The sequence below is a fragment of the Mirounga angustirostris genome, unplaced genomic scaffold, assembly GCF_029215605.1.
Source record: "Mirounga angustirostris isolate CCGP_5_RB_7025 unplaced genomic scaffold, mMirAng1.0.hap1 SCAF_7, whole genome shotgun sequence".
NCBI classification, from domain to species: Eukaryota; Metazoa; Chordata; class Mammalia; order Carnivora; family Phocidae; genus Mirounga; species Mirounga angustirostris.
Window position 1 is genome coordinate 1,843,679 of NW_026991715.1, and position 20,434 is coordinate 1,864,112.

Genomic DNA, 20,434 nt, shown 5'->3' on the forward strand with positions numbered 1-20,434 from the left:
AAGGGTTTAATTTTTAAAAATTACTTCAAAGAACCAACTTTTGGCTTTGTTAATATTTTCTTTTTTTCTGTTTTCAGTTTCATTGATTTCTGCTTTTCCGTTCTTCTACTCTGGGTTTAATTTACAACTTTTTGCGACAGAAGCTTAAGTCACTGATTATAAACCTTTCTAAGAAGTTTTCAAATACATGCATTGAGAACTATAAATTTTCCTCATGACTGCTCTGTTTGCATCATGCCATTTCCTGCATATTGTTTTGTTTCATTCACTTCAGATATTTTCCAATTCCCTTTATTTAGAATTGTGCTTAATCTCCAAATATTTGAGGACTTTCTATTAGTCTTTTGTCATTAATTTCAAATTTCATTTCTTTGGGTACAGATGGTATGCTCTGTAGGATTTCGATACTTGAAATTTATTGAGATGTGTTATACTCTTTTCTTAATGTTCTGAATACACTTTAAAAGAGTGTGCATTCAGCGGTTGGATGATGTTTCCCTAAATATCAGTCAGGCTGAGTGGATTAAATAGTGTTTATATTCTTACTAACCATTTTTGTCTTCTTGCTGTGTTAATTATGGAGAGAAATTTGTTGAAATCTACAACTGTGATTGTCTATTTCTCCTTTCAGTTTTGTTAATTTTTGCTTAATGAATTTTGAAATTTTGTTAGATATACATGTTTAGTATTAAGTCTTTTTGTCAAATTGACTCTCTTATTTTTATGTATTGTCTGTCTTTATCCCTGGTAACACTCCCTGTCTTAGAGTTTACTTTTGGCACAATATATCTTTTTTCCAGTCCCTTTGCTTTTGATGTTTCTGTGTCCTTATATTTCAGTGTCTCTTATAAACAAGACATAGCTGTGTCTTGGTGGTTTATTCTTTAATCCAGGCTGACAATCTGCCTTTAAATTAGAGGATTTAGTCTATTTACATTTAGTATAATTACTAATATGGTTGAGTCTAACTCCACCATCTTGATATTTATTTTTTGTTGATACCGTTTCATCTTTGTTCCTTTGCTTTTCCTTTCCTGGTTCCTTTTTTTTTTTTTTTTTTTTTTTTTGCTACAAGGTAGATCTCTTTGTATTCGTGGATATTTTACAGTGGTGCCATCCACTGTGGTAGCCACTAGCCACATGTAGTTAAGTTGAAAATTCAGTCCCTCATTATATCAGCCAGTAGCCACATATGCTTGTTACCACATTGGAAAGGAGAGATAACTGCAGGAAGTTCCAGATTGAGGTCAGGATTTATTTTGAGTCAGAATTATCCAGGGTCCAGTGTGAAAAGGGCAACATTCTAGTCAGAAGATGTGTGTTCATGTTGTGTGTTTACTACTGATGGGCTTTGTGTCCGTAGGCCTACGAGATCCTGCTCTTAGCCTCAGTTTTCTTTTCTAAAACACACGGATAGGAATTCCTGCTCTTCTGCTTCACAGAGTGCTTGTGGAAAAGAACACTACAAAATGGTTAACAGTGTTCAAGAAAACATTAAAACTCAGTTGACTGTGTTTCTGTGTTTTGTTTGGTCTTTTAGGTTGCTGACGGAGCTGGAGTCCCCTTCTTGGTGGCCCTTTAGCTCCAAGCTTTGGAAGATGCCAGCAGAAACAAAGCCCAAGGGGGGCACTTCAACGGCTAGTCCCAAAGCTCTTGGGAAAGAAGGGGTAGTGGTCCGAATTCCTGCTGTTATCTCCCAGGGGACAGCATCTCATGTTAAAGCAGGAAGTCTTACCATTCTTGTGTCCGGGTTGGAAATCCGTGATTCGAGTTCTTTGCTCATGCACAGATTTGAAAGAGAAGATATAGATGACATTAAGGTTCACACACCTTATGAAATCAGCGTCCGCCAACGGTTCATTGGGAAGCCAGACATAGCTTATCGCCTGATATCCGCCAAGATGCCCGAGGCTGTCCCCATTTTGGAGGTGCAGTTCAGCAAGAAGATGGAGTTGTTAGAAGGCGGCTTGACACCCGGAAGTGCCAGCGTGTCTTCCCCAGCAGAGAAGGGCTGCTCTGTCTGGCAGGCGGGTAAGTGCGTGTCGGTCTCCAGGGCCGCGGCCTGTGGTACACCGTTCACGTGCTGCGTCACTGAGAGCATCTGCTGGTTCTGTGCACCGGTGCAGACTGTCCGTTTGTTTGTAAACGAGAACACTTCAGACCGTTTTCCTCAGTACCTGCCACCTCAGACAGCCTGAGTCCCGCCCCAGAGCGCGGGTGTATCACACCCTAGAGGGCTGTGTGGGTTTCCCCTGAGCTCAGCAAGGCTTGGTGGCCCTTTCAGAACAGAGGGAGGCTCCGCGTTAGGCGATTCCCCTTTCCTCTGTGTGACTCAGGGCACTACCTGCCCACCCTGGTGGGTGTCCAGTCCCTCCACCCCGACCTTGGTGTCAGTCTGGGTCATCCCAGCCCGCCTTCCAGGGACATGTTTAGGAATCAGAATCTCTGAAAACTGCAGCACAGTTTTTGTGGGCTTGCAGGCCTCCACTGGCGGTGAGGCGTGTCTCTGGGGAGCACGGAGCTGGGCATGGCCCTGGGGGTCGCAGGAGTCCCAGGTCCCAGCCCCGGCCCCGCCCACAGCAGCCTGGGGTCATCTGACTTCTCAGATTTGCCACCCTGATGCTGTCAGGTGGCATCTTGCTGGTGTCTTTATTTTCATGTCTGATTGACTGTGACGTGGAGCATCTGATGCTCCTTATTTGCTTTTGGCCTTCACACATTTCTCTGTGGCTTGCCTGTGCTGTGGTGTTTTTTTTTCTTCTTCTACTGTGCTGTTTGTTTGTTCCATGTTGTAGGTATGCATCCCTTGTTGGCTTTAGAAGCTACCAGCTCTGCCAGACTGTCATTCTCCATTACAGAAATCCTTAATTGGGCAAATTCCCCTTAAGTTTGTTTCTGCACCATCTTAAGAAATCCCAAAGTCATAAAATACCTTATTTTCCCTTAGATGATCTTACGTCTGTGTTACTGTGATTTTTCTAACAGGCTAGTAGTCATTCCTGTTGACTTTGATTGCTGGATGTCTGTTACAGTAAGAGATATGTTTGCTTCTTTTTACTCTGAAGTGATTGATTTCAGTGCTAATATGTAACCTGGTTCCCTAACACATGAATATTTTGATGTTATTCTACATGGCTTCTCGTTTCAAAAGAAATTTACCTGAAAATAGATCTGTCCCATAAGCACCAAAATTTTGGAAGTGCTAATTTAAACAGGTAATTTCTTGGCATTTCCAGATTTTTCTTTGGCCCTTCTCAAGGCAGGACTGGGAAGCCCGTAAAGGGGCCAAGGAGGGTGGGCAGTACCCACGAGCCCAAGACCCTGATGAGGGAGGCCTCAGGCTAGGCCGTCAGTGCCCCCACCCTGCGGTTTTCCCCTGGGGGGTGGGGCTGGGCAGTGAGGGGACCCGGGGCTGGCAGGCCCGACGCAGAGCGCCTTCAGCCGTTGATTCTGCCAGCGCTGATGGAGAACTCCCTGTGCCAGGCACAGTGCCCGGCCTCCACAGCCCGTGTTCTCATGGAGCTCCACCACATTCGTGGGTTTTCTGTGTACCTGGTGGTTTTGGAGAGAGTGTCGCGTGCCAGGTGGCAGATGCCAGCACACGCCATACAGGGGAGAAGAGGCTTGCCGGGCCTGCTCTGACCCCGAGTGTCCAGGTGCAGACAGGGCTGGAGAGGAGCAGGAAGTGTGTGCCAGGGCCTCTGCGGCCGTGGTCCAGCGGCAGGAAGCTAGGTGAGTGCGGATTCCGCAGGGCCTGCCATCAGGAAGGGCACGGGCCAAGGCTGCTGACCACAGGCCGCATGTCTTCCTCCTCAGGGAAGCCTCACGTAAAGTCAGCTGGTGCTGGGCCTTCGCCACATCCACAGACACCTTCCCAGCAGCACCTAGATTCAGGGTGTGTGGCCTCGCCTGTCAGTCACGGACGGTGTGTGTGTGGAAGGAGTGGGACCACATCCACGATGACGATGGGTGTTCATCCTGGTGCTCACTTCAGCCTCTGGGGTGGAGGGGTTCCCACAGCGTGTCTGCATCTGCATGGAGCAAGAGGTGCCGTGCTCCCTCGGTGAGGCCACCCTGCCCTGGGAGTGGATGAGGGCGCAGGTGGTGAGGAGGGGAGCCGGGGGGAGGCCAGCACGTGGGCTTGGGAGCAGAACAGCAGGATGGCGTCTGGCTTGCTGGGGACTCGCGGGAGGCTGGGCGGGCCCTCTCTGTCACCTCTGCTGTTGTTTCCAGCACCTGTGTTTTCCCTGTCCCACGGTGGAAAATGCAGAAGCGGTGGGGGTGGAAACCATGACTTGACATCTCAGAAATTCACCCTCTCCTCCAGAAGCCGTGTTGGTAGGCTGCGTGGCCAGCAGGTGGCAGCGTCGCCACAGGACCGGGTTTGCCTCGCGTCAGTGTGGGGAAGAACTTTCCAGAGACCTCCGCAGTCCTGTGCAGTGTAGGTGGCCCGGCCAGCGACTGGCCCCGGGGGTCTCCTGGGCTTCGGGGGCTGGGAATGACACAGGTGGGCCGCATCCACCCTGGGGAAAGCAGTGGAAAATGGCTGTTTTCTTGCACAGCATCTTTAGGGTACTGTTTACATCTTAGCATGGTTTCAGACTTGAGGAAGAGCTGGGAGGAGTGTCCCCCATGGCTGCCATCTTCACTGTCACAGCTGACGAGCCTGTCTGAGCTCTGTCCAGATCTCCTCGTGCTTGCTGTTCCAGGACCCCATCTGGAGTCCCACATGACGGGTGGTGTCTCCCTGGGCTCTCCTTACTCTGAAGGTCTTGATGGCTTGGAGGAGTGCTGAGGTTTTGTACACTGTCTCGCGATTGCACTCTGTCTCATGTTATCTCATGGTCCTGGGGTGATGGGTTTTAGGAAGAAGACTTCAGGGGCGCCTGGGTGGCTCAGTCGTTGAGCGTCTGCCTTCGGCTCAGGTCATGGTCCCAGGGTCCTGGGATGGAGCCCCGCATCGGGCTCCCTGCTCGGCGGGGAGCCTGCTTCTCCCTCTCCCACTCCCCCTGCTTGTGTTCCTGCTCTCGCTATCTCTCTCTCGTCAAATAAATGAATAAAATCTTTAAAAAAAAGGAAGAAGACTTCAGAGCATGGCCCATGCTTAGCAATTTATGGTATTTTGGGTACTTATTTTTGTCTTTGTTGTTTGCCAACGGCCACCTTTGAGAGAAGCCTTCTCTGACCAACTCATTTAAGAGACAACACTCGCCCTCGGGTGCTGTAGGCTGCCATGCTCTCACACTGGGACCGCGTCCAGACCAGCCCCAACTTGTCTCTTGATGACCCCATCTCCACCACCCAGAACAGGCCCAGGCATCCAGGAGCACACACATTTGCGTGACAATAGTACACATCTGGGACCCTGACGTCCCTGTGCAGGACTGCTCATTTAAGACTTGGGCTTCAGGCGGGGGAGTTCCAATCCCGGGACGCAGAAACCACGCTGACCACAGACAGACCCCCCACCTGTGTGGTCACTAGGAAAGACACCACGCTGACCACAGACAGACCCCCCACCTGTGTGGTCACTAGGACACGGACACCACGCTGACCACAGACAGACCCCCCACCTGTGTGGTCACTAGGACACGGACACCACGCTGACCACAGACAGACCCCCCACCTGTGTGGTCACTAGGACACGGACACCACGCTGACCACAGACAGACCCCCCACCTGTGTGGTCACTAGGACACGGGCACCACGCTGACCACAGACAGACACCTCCATCCATGTGGTCACTAGGACACGGACACCACGCTGACCACAGACAGACCCTCCACCTGTGTGGTCACTAGGACAGACACCACGCTGACCACAGACAGACCCCCCACCTGTGTGGTCACTAGGACACGGGCACCACGCTGACCACAGACAGACCCTCCACCTGTGTGGTCACTAGGACAGACACCACGCTGACCACAGACAGACCCCCCCCACCTGTGTGGTCACTAGGACACGGGCACCACGCTGACCACAGACAGACACCTCCATCCATGTGGTCACTAGGACATGGACACCACGCTGACCACAGACCCCCCCACCTGTGTGGTCACTAGGACAGACACCACGCTGACCACAGACCCCCCCCCACCTGTGTGGTCCCTAGGGCGTGGACACCACGCTGACCACAGACAGACCCCCCACCTGTGTGGGCACTAGGACACGGACACCACGCTGACCACAGACACCCCCATCCATGTGGTCACTAGGACACGGACACCACGCTGACCACAGACAGACCCCCCCACCTGTGTGGTCACTAGGACATGGACACCACGCTGACTACAGACAGACCCCCCACCTGTGTGGTCACTAGGACACGGGCACCACGCTGACCACAGACAGATACCCCCATCTATGTGGTCACTAGGACATGGACACCACGCTGACCACAGACCCCCCCACCTGTGTGGTCACTAGGACAGACACCACGCTGACCACAGACAGACCCCCCACCTGTGTGGTCACTAGGACACGGATACCACGCTGACCACAGACAGACCCCCCCACCTGTGTGGTCACTAGGACAGACACCACGCTGACCACAGACCCCCCCACCTGTGTGGTCACTAGGACAGACACCACGCTGACTACAGACAGACCCCCCACCTGTGTGGTCACTAGGACACGGGCACCACACTGACCACAGACAGACACCCCACCTGTGTGGTCACTAGGACACGAACACCACGCTGACCACAGACAGACCCCCCACCTGTGTGGTCACTAGGACACGGACACCACGCTGACCACAGACAGACCCCCCACCTGTGTGGTCACTAGGACACGGATACCACGCTGACCACAGACAGACCCCCCCACCTGTGTGGTCACTAGGACAGACACCACGCTGACCACAGACCCCCCCACCTGTGTGGTCACTAGGACAGACACCACGCTGACTACAGACAGACCCCCCACCTGTGTGGTCACTAGGACACGGACACCACGCTGACCACAGACAGACCCCCCACCTGTGTGGTCACTAGGACACGGACACCACGCTGACCACAGACAGACCCCCCACCTGTGTGGTCACTAGGACACGGACACCACGCTGACCACAGACAGACACCCCCCACCTGTGTGGTCACTAGGACACGGACACCACACTGACCACAGACAGACCCCCCACCTGTGTGGTCACTAGGACACGGACACCACGCTGACCACAGACAGACCCCCCCACCTGTGTTGTCTCCAGGACACGGACACCACACGCCCCCATCGATGTGGTCACCAGGACACGGACACCACACTGACCACAGACAGACCCCCCCACCTGTGTGGTCACTGGGGCGTGGACACCACGCTGACCACAGACAGACCCTCCACCTGTGTGGTCACTAGGACACGGACACCACGCTGACCACAGACAGACACCCCCATCCATGTGGTCACCAGGACACGGACACCACGCTGACCACAGACAGACCCCCCACCTGTGTGGTCACTAGGACACGGACACCACGCTGACCACAGACAGACACCCCCATCCATGTGGTCACTAGGACACGGACACCACGCTGACCACAGACAGACCCCCCCACCTGTGTGGTCACTAGGACATGGACACCACGCTGACCACAGACAGACCCCCCCCACCTGTGTGGTCACTAGGACATGGACACCACGTGGACCACAGACAGATGCACCACTGGTGTGGTCACTAGGACACGGACACCACGCTGACCACAGACAGACCCCCCCACCTGTGTGGTCACTAGGACACGGACACCACGCTGACCACAGACAGACCCCCCCACCTGTGTGGTCACTAGGACAGACACCACGCTGACCACAGACAGACCCCCCACCTGTGTGGTCACTAGGACACGGACACCACGCTGACCACAGACAGACCCCCCACCTGTGTGGTCACTAGGATACAGACACCACGCTGACCACAGACAGACCCTCCACCTGAGTGGTCACTAGGACACAGACACCACGCTGACCACAGACAGACACCCCCATCCATGTGGTCACTAGGATACGGACACCACGCTGACCACAGACAGACCCTCCACCTGAGTGGTCACTAGGACACAGACACCACGCTGACCACAGACAGACACCCCCATCCATGTGGTCACTAGGATACGGACACCACACTGACCACAGACAGACCCCCCACCTGTGTGGTCACTAGGACACGGGCACCACGCTGACCACAGACAGACATCCCCATCCATGTGGTCACTAGGACACGGACACCACGCTGACCACAGACAGACCCTCCACCTGTGTGGTCACTAGGACGCTGACACCACACTTAACCACTCACAGACCCCTACTGGGTCTAGGATACAGGCACCCCCTGACTCCCGCATGCCCCCTGGGACCTGTGTGGCTCTCACCCACTTGATGTCTTCCAAGGACCCTCAAGCCCAAGGCACATTTGCCAAGTACGTTGCTTTAGCTGAGCTTAGTTGACATCGCCCTCTCTCTGTTAGGTTTCCTGCTTGGGCATTTCGTGATTTTTTTGCAAAGGGCTTCCCACCCCAGTTGTGTAAGCTTCTGGGGCCGTCCCTGGGTGGAGTAGGCATTTCCTTCCCTGTGTCATCAGTGAGGCTTCTGGGTCCCAGGGACAAGGAGAAAGATGTGCCCAAGACCAGACAGGCTTGGCGGGGGGTTCCTTCTGCTCTCAGGTCAGGGCTGGTGGTCCGTGCTCTGAACTTCTGGTGAGGCCGGGGTCTGCGTCTGAAACATGAAGGACACTGGCATCCACAGCTGCCCCTACCAGCCCAGCTGTTGTTCCTGGAAAGTGAAATCATCCGTAAGTTCCCTTGTAGCTTGAACAATTTGTGCTGATTTTGTTTAACTGTGATAATTAAGGACTTTAGAGACACAAACCATTTTTTACTGAAGTTAATTTTTTTTTGAAGATGTTTCAAAGCATTGAAGAAACTGAGTCAGTGACTCAGGTCTCAACACAGAGCACCAGAGGTGCCGAGCTCTGTGCTATGCACGATCCTGCTGACCCCACAGCTTGTTGTGAAAAACACCCCTGACGTAGTGTGTTCCAGGAAGAAAAATTCTCTATTTTGGCTTTCTGGTTAAGTAAAACTCACTTTGCTAAACATTCAAAAAAAGGTCAGCCTGTCCCTCCAGAAGATAGCTGTAGGTCTTGGAATGGAAACCAGCAGTGGTGAAGGAGCCCAGGCCGGGCACCGGTGTGAATCCGATGTGGGCCTTCGCCTCAGAGAAGCAGTGCGTCACCAAGCACATGAACACCAAAGGTGTGCAAGAGGAACGATGCCAGGACCGATGAGCAAAGGTTGTTGCTGATGGGGTGGCGGAGTGGAGGACATCTGTGCGTGTGATGTGTGCGGATGGGGTGCCGAGGATGGGGGACCCCGGGGATGGCATACCAGGGGTCCAAGGACGGGGTGCCAGGGTGGCTGGATCAGGAGTGCATGGGCCTGGGACCAGTGTGTGTCGTCGCATTAGCCCTGATGACTTCCTGGAGGCTAATAATAGCCGGTGGAACGCGTTTGCGTTGCTGTTTCTGCCGTCGTATCTTCCAGCTAGCTCTGACGGTGTTCTGCTGCAGCCATCTGAGGGAAGTGCTTGTCACCATTTGCCATTTTGGGTGGTGACATTTCAGAGCACGTGAGGCGTGCTGTGGAGAATTCCTTGCTGAGTAAAAGCCTTTAGGAGGCTGGAGTAGGATGGGGCTTTGAGACTGTAGACCACCGGTGGTGGGATCAGTCTGATGGGTTGCAGTCAGCTTTGGCTGTTCTTAAAGAAGAACCTAGAAAACCAGACGTCCGTGTGCACGGTGCACACTAAGGGGTTCTCTGGCCTCCTGCGTGCACCCCTCACAGGAGCACAGAGCATGGGGGCATCTGCACATAGCCTCCTCTAGCAGAGGCCGGCCGGGACCCAGCGTCCTGCCTCTGTGCGGCTCTGGCTCGCGCACTGGTTCCTGAGCTCCCTCCGTCTGGCCTGGGCCCTGTTCCACTCCAGGACCCTGAGAACCCTGTGCCGTCCTCGTCCTCGTCCTCGTCCTCGTCCTCGTCCTCGCTGCAGCCTGCGTTTATCCTGGACGAGGCCATGCTTCCGTTGCTCAGCCAGGCAGTCCTCAGGGAATCTTGATTTGTACAGATTATTTTGGGAAATGAGAGTAGAGGCGGTATTTCTGTGTGTGCTAGTTGGGGGGTGGGGGGGTGCCCAGCCGGGCTCCTGCTCTTCGGGCCCAGTGGGGAGCTGTGGCCCAGACCGCATTCCTTGTCCCTCCCCCTTCCTGACGGCGCATTCATCGGGCGGCTCTGCTCAGCACCGCCAGGGTCCTGTTGGCCCTTCTGTGCCCCCCACTCCCCGGAAGCGGAGAAATGCCCAGAGGAGCTGGTGCTGGTACCCAGACAGCTGTCCGCTTTCTAGCATCCCAATACGCGAACGCGCTGTGCTGCGTCACTGAGGTGCCTTGCACCATGGGGAAGCGTAGGCAGCAGACCCTGGCCAATGCCCTTCCCTGGGCCCTGTGGTGCCAGGCCTGTGGTTGGAGTCAGCTCTTTAAACAAAGGACAGGTGGCCCGCCACGGGGGCGTGCGAGGCCCCCTCGGCTATCACCACGTCTCCAGGCTACCTTTCCGCTCCTCGGGGAGCCTGCCCAGGCACAGGTGCTGTGTGACTAGGAACACCCCGGAGCAGGGCCCGGCCACGTGCTACGCTCTGACTCAGCCCCACCTCCGTGCGGCCACACAGCCAGCTTTGCTTGGCCCGACCAGCTGGCCATTTCCTGTGCTCTGGAGAACCACAGCGCTCTGTGGGGTGGCGAGCTGTTGCTGCGGCTTCCAGCACTGTGCTTTATGTGCATTTCACCAGGTCCCACAAGTGGCGTGTTTGAATCTCCCCACGTGTAGCCGTCTCCCCCAGAGAAGAAAAGTGGCTGCACGCGGATAAAGGGCCTTTCCTGAGAGAGCAGTTACAGAGCCAGACCCAGAGCACGGTCAGTGGTGCCCTCTCTGATCGGAGCGGGGTAAGGACACAGCTTGGGCCGGGGTCGGAGTGAGCTCGGCAAGCCCCCACCCCAGTTCAGCGTAGCAGAGCTCGGGCGGCGGACCCCCCAGCTCCACCGCCCCGGCAGGCGCGGAGGCCACAGACTGGTGCGTGAGTTGAAAACACTGCGTCTGCTCAGAGAGCCCTGACGGTCTTACACATCACTCCTCGTGAAGTTTGGAATGTTCTTGCATTGTTCACGCCTCCGGGAAGGTGTCACTGCTGTTTGGTTTTCCGTTCCAGCGTCTGGGCTGATGGACCATGCCACGCACTGCGAGCCCTGCCCGGGGAGCCAGGAGGGCCAGCCGCTTCCGCTGCAGATGAGCGAGCCGCTGGTTTCCGAGGGGGACGCCCGGGAACTGAGACAGGTAACGTGCGCTCACGGGGCCGCCTCGCCCCTGCCGCACCCAGCTCCCCCCTGCTTGATGCTGGCCCCTCGCCTACGGGGGCTGCCGTGTGCCCAGCCACTTTGTTCTGCTCTCTGGGGCTGGAGAACAGAGAAAGAGCGGTGCCCGGTCCAATTACCTGTGTTCCGTGGCATGCACGCATCCCGTGTGCCTGTGCACACGCAGTTGGCCTGCTGGCTGCATCCGTGTGTTGAACGTGTGCATATGCACGTGTCCGTGTGGGCTGTGCGTGTGCGGGACGTGCAGGCACATGTGGGCTTTCTGTGCATACGCGTGTGTGTGCTCTGGGTGCACGTGCTGTGAGATCATCCGCATGTACATGTGTGATGTGTGTGTGCGGTGTGTGTATGTGTGTGCTGTGTGTCTGGTGTGTACGTGCGTGTGCTCTGTGTGTGTGTGCATGTGTGTGCTGTGAGATCATCCACGTGTACAAGTGTGATGTGCATGTGCGGTGTGTGTACGTGTGTGCTGTGTGTCTGGTGTGTATGTGCGTGTGCTCTGTGTGTGTGTTCATGTGTGTGCTGTGAGATCATCCGTGTGTACATGTGTGATGTGCGTGTGCAGTGTGTGTCTGTGTGTATGTGTGTGTGCTCTGTGTGTGTTCATGTGTGTGCTGTGAGATCAGCCACGTGTACATGTGTGATGTGCGTGTGTGCACGTGTGTGCTGTGTGTCTGGTGTGTATGTGCGTGTGCTGTGTGTGTGTTCATGTGTGTGCTGTGAGATCATCCGCGTGTACAAGTGTGATGTGCGTGTGTGCTGTGTGTCTGTGTGTACATGCGTGTGCTCTGTGTATGTGTGTTCATGTGTGTGCTGGGCGTGTGTTCATCTGTGTCTTTGTGAATGCTTGTGCGTGAGTCTGTCCGTGCGTGTGCATGACTCCACAGATGTGTGTACAACCAAGCGTGCTCACTCCCCCAAGTCTCTCTCAAGGCCTTCACACTGGATTCTTGAGGATGCTTGCCGCTTCGTGTCCGGCAAGTCGAAATTTAAACGGCATCTGACAGAAATACTTTTAGGTTGTCTTCCTGTGTTATTGCTGGACAGTACAGTGTTTTTTCTTTTTCTCCTTTTAAGTCATTTTGAAGCAGGTGCCATAGACGTCGTGTCCCATCCTTCACAGACATCTCTGTGCACACCTTTAGAACGTAAGCACTGTTAGAAAGCCCCACGCCGCGCCGTGCTCGCCCCGGTTCGTCAGACATACGCCGTCTCGTTCAGGGACTTGGGCTGCATGTTTGTTCAGCTCACGACCTGCCTGAGGCCTGTACCAGCCGCTCAGCAAAGGGCCTCTTAGGGAATGGCTTCGCTCTGCGCTTTCCATTGGCTTCACAGTGCATTTGTGGAAACACTCCGTTGTTTCTCTGTCGAGGTTTTGGTTTGCAGCTGCCTGACTTGGTTTCCCTGGTTCCTAGCTCAAGGTGTCTCTGGATCCAGGCTCTGCTTTGGAGAGGCTGTGTTGTCCATGGCACCACACCCCCACCAGGCGCACAGGAAGACCGTGTGTCTCTCAAACCTGTTTTTAAAGAAGTCGTCTTACTGACGTGTCCACATAGGCATAGCCTCCTTTAAGCTTAGCCATTTCCTTTCTGGAAAAAAGCGTTCATCCTTGCTATGGGATATTTTAAATATGCATGATTTGTCACTCTTTCCCCTGGTCTAACTTAGTCACTTTGAGTAATGACCCACAGAAACGCTGCATTCTAGCGGCAACCAGCAAATTCTGCAGGTTACTGACTGCAGCTTTGGATGCTCGTGTTGACCCCAGAACATGAAACCCTCATCCTATAAAGGAAACGCTCCCTTTCTCCTGAGGGTGGATGTGAGCCCACATGCCTCAGGTTGACGGGATCTGGGACCCTTGTCTCACCCTCCTACAAAGGCGTCCCACCGCTGTGTCAAGGCCAAGGCAACAGCGTGGCTTTTGGATGGGAAACGTCACGATTTTGTCTGTTAATTCTGGTGGTGGCCATGTAGTTGGAGAGGGCCCTTCGGTTTTAAACCAGCAGTCTCTGCCCTCTAGCCAAGGTGCTAGAGGTCACGATGATGAAGACATGAGCCGCTGTGTGGGGAGCAAGCTTCCTCACCCTCCTTCTCCATGAGAGTGTGTGACTGTGGGGTCGGTCCTGAGCGTCCTCAGCAGGTCAGCGAGCCCTGTGGTGTCCGTGCTGGGAACAGCGGATGCCGTGAGTCAGGATGCTGGCCGCAGGGCAGGGAAGTGGTGACCCCTGAGTGGTGGGGCTGGGGAGAGCTGCCGCAGGAGAGCAGGCTCCGCAACAGCCAGCTGCCGGTCCTCCTCCCTGCAGGGACAGCCCAATTCCACCAGAGATCGTCTTCTGGAGGTAAAACACATGTTTCATATTTGGAGAAGAATTCTTAGCTGTGGAGTTGAAGCTCCAGCGTAAGTAGGAATGAGGTAAATTTCTGGGGAAAACAGAAATGCAAGAACCAGCCCCCCCGTTCAGCTGTGGTTTCTGTGGCAGATGCGATTACCATCGTTACGTGGAAATGGGTCTTGGTGACTTACCCTGCAGTGGCATGCTGAGAGACGACCGGCTGTGGTTTCCCCGGGGCCAGTGGGCTCCGCGCCCTGTGCCAGCTCTCACTGCACCCCCAGGGCCCCCGGGGTGGCCGTAACTGCAGCGTCCACCGTCCACAGGGAGGTGGTGAGGTGGCGGCGGCCAGGAAGGGAAGCGGATTCCTGGGATGGGTTTGGCAGAGCGCCCTGAACCGTCTCACATCTGAGGTGCTGGCCTTTCCCGTCGCAGGCTGCTGCTTGTTTGTTAGGGACCTGTGTCGGCTCCCTGGTGGAGGCAGCTCCTGGCGCCCTGAGGGCATCCTGCATCCCCGACTTTTCTTCCCGACTCCTTCGGATCCACTGCGCTGTCCGGCCCCGCCCGGCCTTACAGCACCCCAGACGGGGATAACCAGTGAGCACTGCGACGGGGACTCCAGAAGCCCTCCTGTCCTTCCCGTGACGAGGGCTGCAGCATGTGGACTCGGGGTGTGAGGTCACGGTCCCCCACGGCGGGGTGCGGCGTGTGGACTCGGGGTGTGAGGTCACGGTCCCCCACGGCGGGGTGCAGCGTGTGGACTCGGGGTGTGAGGTCACAGTTCTCCATAGCTGGGATGCAGCGTGTGGACTCGGGGTGTGAGGTCACGGTCCCCCACGGCGGGGGTGCTGCGTGTGGACTCGGGGTGTGAGGTCACGGTCCCCCACGGCTGGGATGCAGCGTGTGGACTCGGGGTGTGAGGTCACGGTCCCCCACGGCGGGGGTGCTGCGTGTGGACTCGGGGTGTGAGGTCACAGTTCTCCATAGCTGGGGTGCAGCGTGTGGACTCGGGGTGTGAGGTCACGGTTCTCCCAAGCGGGGGTGCAGCGTGTGGACGCGGGGTGTGAGGTCACGGTCCCCCACGGCGGGGTGCGGCGTGTGGACTCGGGGTGTGAGGTCACGGTCCCCCACGGCGGGGTGCAGCGTGTGGACTCGGGGTGTGAGGTCACAGTTCTCCATAGCTGGGATGCAGCGTGTGGACTCGGGGTGTGAGGTCACGGTCCCCCACGGCAGGGGTGCAGCGTGTGGACTCGGGGTGTGAGGTCACGGTTCTCCATAGCTGGGATGCAGCGTGTGGACTCGGGGTGTGAGGTCACCGTCCCCCACGGCGGGGTGCAGCGTGTGGACTCGGGGTGTGAGGTCACGGTCCCCCACGGCGGGGTGCAGCGTGTGGACTCGGGGTGTGAGGTCACGGTCCCCCACGGCGGGGTGCAGCGTGTGGACTCGGGGTGTGAGGTCACGGTCCCCCACAGCGGAGTGCAGCGTGTGGACTCGGGGTGTGAGGTCACAGTTCTCCACAGCTGGGATGCACCGTGTGGACTCGGGGTGTGAGGTCACGGTTCTCCCAAGCGGGGGTGCAGCGTGTGGACGCGGGGTGTGAGGTCACGGTCCCCCAGGGCGGGGTGCAGCGTGTGGACTCGGGGTGTGAGGTCACGGTCCCCCACGGCGGGGTGCAGCGTGTGGACTCGGGGTGTGAGGTCACGGTCCCCCACGGCGGGGTGCAGCGTGTGGACTCGGGGTGTGAGGTCACGGTTCTCCCAAGCGGGGGTGCAGCGTGTGGACTCGGGGTGTGAGGTCACGGTCCCCCACGGCTGGGATGCAGCGTGTGGACTCGGGGTGTGAGGTCACGGTCCCCCACGGCTGGGATGCAGCGTGTGGACTCGGGGTGTGAGGTCACGGTCCCCCACGGCTGGGATGCAGCGTGTGGACTCGGGGTGTGAGGTCACGGTCCCCCACGGCTGGGATGCAGCGTGTGGACTCGGGGTGTGAGGTCACCGTACCCCACGGCGGGGTGCAGCGTGTGGACTCGGGGTGTGAGGTCACGGTCCCCCAGGGCGGGGTGCAGCGTGTGGACTCGGGGTGTGAGGTCACGGTCCCCCACGGCGGGGGTGCTGCGTGTGGACTCGGGGTGTGAGGTCACGGTCCCCCACGGCCGGGGCGCTGCGTGTGGACTCGGGGTGTGAGGTCACAGTTCTCCATAGCTGGGATGCAGCGTGTGGACTCGGGGTGTGAGGTCACGGTCCCCCACGGCTGGGATGCAGCGTGTGGACTCGGGGTGTGAGGTCACGGTCCCCCACGGCTGGGATGCAGCGTGTGGACTCGGGGTGTGAGGTCACCGTCCCCCACGGCTGGGATGCAGCGTGTGGACTCGGGGTGTGAGGTCACGGTCCCCCACGGCGGGGTGCGGCGTGTGGACTCGGGGTGTGAGGTCACGGTCCCCCACGGCGGGGTGCGGCGTGTGGACTCGGGGTGTGAGGTCACAGTTCTCCATAGCTGGGATGCAGCGTGTGGACTCGGGGTGTGAGGTCACGGTCCCCCACGGCGGGGTGCGGCGTGTGGACTCGGGGTGTGAGGTCACGGTCCCCCACGGCGGGGTGCGGCGTGTGGACTCGGGGTGTGAGGTCACGGTCCCCCACGGCTGGGATGCAGCGTGTGGACTCGGGGTGTGAGGTCACGGTCCCCCACGGCTGTGATGCAGCGTGTGGACGCGGGGTGTGAGGTCACGGTCCCCCACGGCGGGGTGCGGCGTGTGGACTCGGGGTGTGAGGTCACGGTCCCCCACGGCGGGGTGCAGCGTGTGGACTCGGGGTGTGAGGTCACAGTTCTCCATAGCTGGGATGCAGCGTGTGGACTCGGGGTGTGAGGTCACGGTCCCCCACGGCTGTGATGCAGCGTGTGGACTCGGGGTGTGAGGTCACGGTCCCCACGGCGGGGTGCAGCGTGTGGACTCGGGGTGTGAGGTCACGGTCCCCACGGCGGGGTGCAGCGTGTGGACTCGGGGTGTGAGGTCACAGTTCTCCACAGCTGGGATGCAGCGTGTGGACTCGGGGTGTGAGGTCACGGTCCCCCACGGCTGGGATGCAGCGTGTGGACTCGGGGTGTGAGGTCACGGTCCCCCACGGCGGGGGTGCTGCGTGTGGACTCGGGGTGTGAGGTCACAGTTCTCCACAGCTGGGATGCAGCGTGTGGACTCGGGGTGTGAGGTCACGGTCCCCCACGGCTGGGATGCAGCGTGTGGACTCGGGGTGTGAGGTCACGGTCCCCCACGGCGGGGGTGCTGCGTGTGGACTCGGGGTGTGAGGTCACAGTTCTCCACAGCTGGGATGCAGCGTGTGGACTCGGGGTGTGAGGTCACGGTCCCCCACGGCGGGGGTGCTGCGTGTGGACTCGGGGTGTGAGGTCACAGTTCTCCACAGCTGGGATGCAGCGTGTGGACTCGGGGTGTGAGGTCACGGTCCCCCACGGCTGGGATGCAGCGTGTGGACTCGGGGTGTGAGGTCACGGTCCCCACGGCGGGGTGCAGCGTGTGGACTCGGGGTGTGAGGTCACGGTCCCCACGGCGGGGTGCAGCGTGTGGACTCGGGGTGTGAGGTCACAGTTCTCCATAGCTGGGATGCAGCGTGTGGACTCGGGGTGTGAGGTCACGGTCCCCCAGGGCGGGGTGCAGCGTGTGGACTCGGGGTGTGAGGTCACGGTCCCCCACGGCGGGGGTGCTGCGTGTGGACTCGGGGTGTGAGGTCACGGTCCCCCACGGCCGGGGCGCTGCGTGTGGACTCGGGGTGTGAGGTCACAGTTCTCCATAGCTGGGATGCAGCGTGTGGACTCGGGGTGTGAGGTCACGGTCCCCCACGGCTGGGATGCAGCGTGTGGACTCGGGGTGTGAGGTCACGGTCCCCCACGGCTGGGATGCAGCGTGTGGACTCGGGGTGTGAGGTCACCGTCCCCCACGGCTGGGATGCAGCGTGTGGACTCGGGGTGTGAGGTCACGGTCCCCCACGGCGGGGTGCGGCGTGTGGACTCGGGGTGTGAGGTCACGGTCCCCCACGGCGGGGTGCGGCGTGTGGACTCGGGGTGTGAGGTCACAGTTCTCCATAGCTGGGATGCAGCGTGTGGACTCGGGGTGTGAGGTCACGGTCCCCCACGGCGGGGTGCGGCGTGTGGACTCGGGGTGTGAGGTCACGGTCCCCCACGGCGGGGTGCGGCGTGTGGACTCGGGGTGTGAGGTCACGGTCCCCCACGGCTGGGATGCAGCGTGTGGACTCGGGGTGTGAGGTCACGGTCCCCCACGGCTGTGATGCAGCGTGTGGACGCGGGGTGTGAGGTCACGGTCCCCCACGGCGGGGTGCGGCGTGTGGACTCGGGGTGTGAGGTCACGGTCCCCCACGGCGGGGTGCAGCGTGTGGACTCGGGGTGTGAGGTCACAGTTCTCCATAGCTGGGATGCAGCGTGTGGACTCGGGGTGTGAGGTCACGGTCCCCCACGGCTGTGATGCAGCGTGTGGACTCGGGGTGTGAGGTCACGGTCCCCACGGCGGGGTGCAGCGTGTGGACTCGGGGTGTGAGGTCACGGTCCCCACGGCGGGGTGCAGCGTGTGGACTCGGGGTGTGAGGTCACAGTTCTCCACAGCTGGGATGCAGCGTGTGGACTCGGGGTGTGAGGTCACGGTCCCCCACGGCGGGGGTGCTGCGTGTGGACTCGGGGTGTGAGGTCACAGTTCTCCACAGCTGGGATGCAGCGTGTGGACTCGGGGTGTGAGGTCACGGTCCCCCACGGCTGGGATGCAGCGTGTGGACTCGGGGTGTGAGGTCACGGTCCCCCACGGCGGGGGTGCTGCGTGTGGACTCGGGGTGTGAGGTCACAGTTCTCCACAGCTGGGATGCAGCGTGTGGACTCGGGGTGTGAGGTCACGGTCCCCCACGGCGGGGGTGCTGCGTGTGGACTCGGGGTGTGAGGTCACAGTTCTCCACAGCTGGGATGCAGCGTGTGGACTCGGGGTGTGAGGTCACGGTCCCCCACGGCTGGGATGCAGCGTGTGGACTCGGGGTGTGAGGTCACGGTCCCCACGGCGGGGTGCAGCGTGTGGACTCGGGGTGTGAGGTCACGGTCCCCACGGCGGGGTGCAGCGTGTGGACTCGGGGTGTGAGGTCACAGTTCTCCACAGCTGGGATGCAGCGTGTGGACTCGGGGTGTGAGGTCACGGTCCCCCACGGCTGGGATGCAGCGTGTGGACTCGGGGTGTGAGGTCACGGTCCCCCACGGCGGGGGTGCTGCGTGTGGACTCGGGGTGTGAGGTCACAGTTCTCCACAGCTGGGATGCAGCGTGTGGACTCGGGGTGTGAGGTCACGGTCCCCCACGGCTGGGATGCAGCGTGTGGACTCGGGGTGTGAGGTCACGGTCCCCCACGGCGGGGGTGCTGCGTGTGGACTCGGGGTGTGAGGTCACAGTTCTCCATAGCTGGGGTGCAGCGTGTGGACTCGGGGTGTGAGGTCACGGTCCCCCACGGCGGGGTGCGGCGTGTGGACTCGGGGTGTGAGGTCACGGTCCCCCACGGCGGGGTGCAGCATGTGGACTCGGGGTGTGAGGTCACGGTTCTGAGCTCCTTCTGAGTTCGGCGGGGTGTGTGATTCCTCATAAACAGCAGTCACAGAGCTCGCCAACTAACCGAGGTGAGGGTGGGTTGTTCCGAGCGGACTCAGGCGGTGGGGTCGTGGCGGGAGGCTGGGCAGGAGGCTGTGGAGTGCGGTGTCCCCTCTGCCGCCCGCCTGTGCCTTCTTGAGCTGGTCCCGGCTGAGTTCTGTGGCACTCTGCAGAAACCGTCTCTTTCCCGTAGGAAGACCAGAGCACCTTTCATGCTCAGCCCTTCTGTCCCTTCTCTGGTGTGGTGTTTACGCTTGTCATAGTTCCCGTGTCTCCTCCTCTGTCATTTCTTCCATACAGAATCGGCGCATTTCTTCAGCCCAAATCCGTGTCTTAGCAGTTCAGGATTTAGCGCTGGTCTCCGCGTGTTACCTGTCCGTGAACCCCCCGGTACCTGCGTGCCAGGCCGGGGAGGCTGGATTTGGTCCCATGAGCCATTTGGAAGGACTGCAGATGATGTAATTCTGGATTTCTGCCCACTGTCCTCAGGTTCTCTTGCTGCCCTTTTTCAGGTTGTTCATTCCTTTCGTTACTTACGGGGCGCAGTACAAAGGGGAGGAGGTTATGTTTGTATTTATGGCTTTGATACCAGTCCAGATACGAGCCATGAGTTAGGCCACTCATCTCAGTATCTGTTACTTTGTAAATTATTAACAAGTGTTCGTCATGTCCTGTGTCATCTGTTAAACCAGGAGAAGAGCCTTGGTAACGGGGAAGAGGTGCCCAGTAACTTCTGACGTCCATGACAGTTGACATTTCAAGTGAGAGGACATGCGTCACAGGACGAGCCCTGGCCTGGGAACTGGGGTCCAGGCACTGGTGTGGCCCTGCCCTGTCGACCCCACAGCCCGGGTGGCCTGCGCACCTCCCTTGACCCTGGTCACCGCCTGCTGCAGAAACAACCCGAGTAACGCAAGCTGACTCTCGGGACAGCGTCGTGCTGTACCTTCCAGATGCGCCCGGGTGTTGCCCGTCTGTTCTGCTATTGCCTTGCTCACTGGTAGCCACGAGCCTGCCATCACAGACCCCTGCCCCGGGCCCCCTCCG

At 58.4% G+C, this 20,434-nt stretch overlaps 1 protein-coding gene across 8 annotated transcripts in view; it reads left to right on the forward strand.

Annotated features, from left to right (window-relative positions):
- Positions 1-20,434, forward strand: part of SNAP47 (synaptosome associated protein 47) — a 65,543-nt gene that overhangs the window by 27,098 nt on the left and 18,011 nt on the right. For 4 of the 8 annotated variants that reach the window (XM_064595661.1, XM_064595663.1, XM_064595659.1 and 1 more), the window contains exon 3: positions 1,541-2,031. In XM_064595661.1, the coding sequence (XP_064451731.1) occupies positions 1,541-2,031 (491 nt within the window). The other 4 variants (XM_064595657.1, XM_064595656.1, XM_064595655.1 and 1 more) reach the window with 2 other exon arrangements.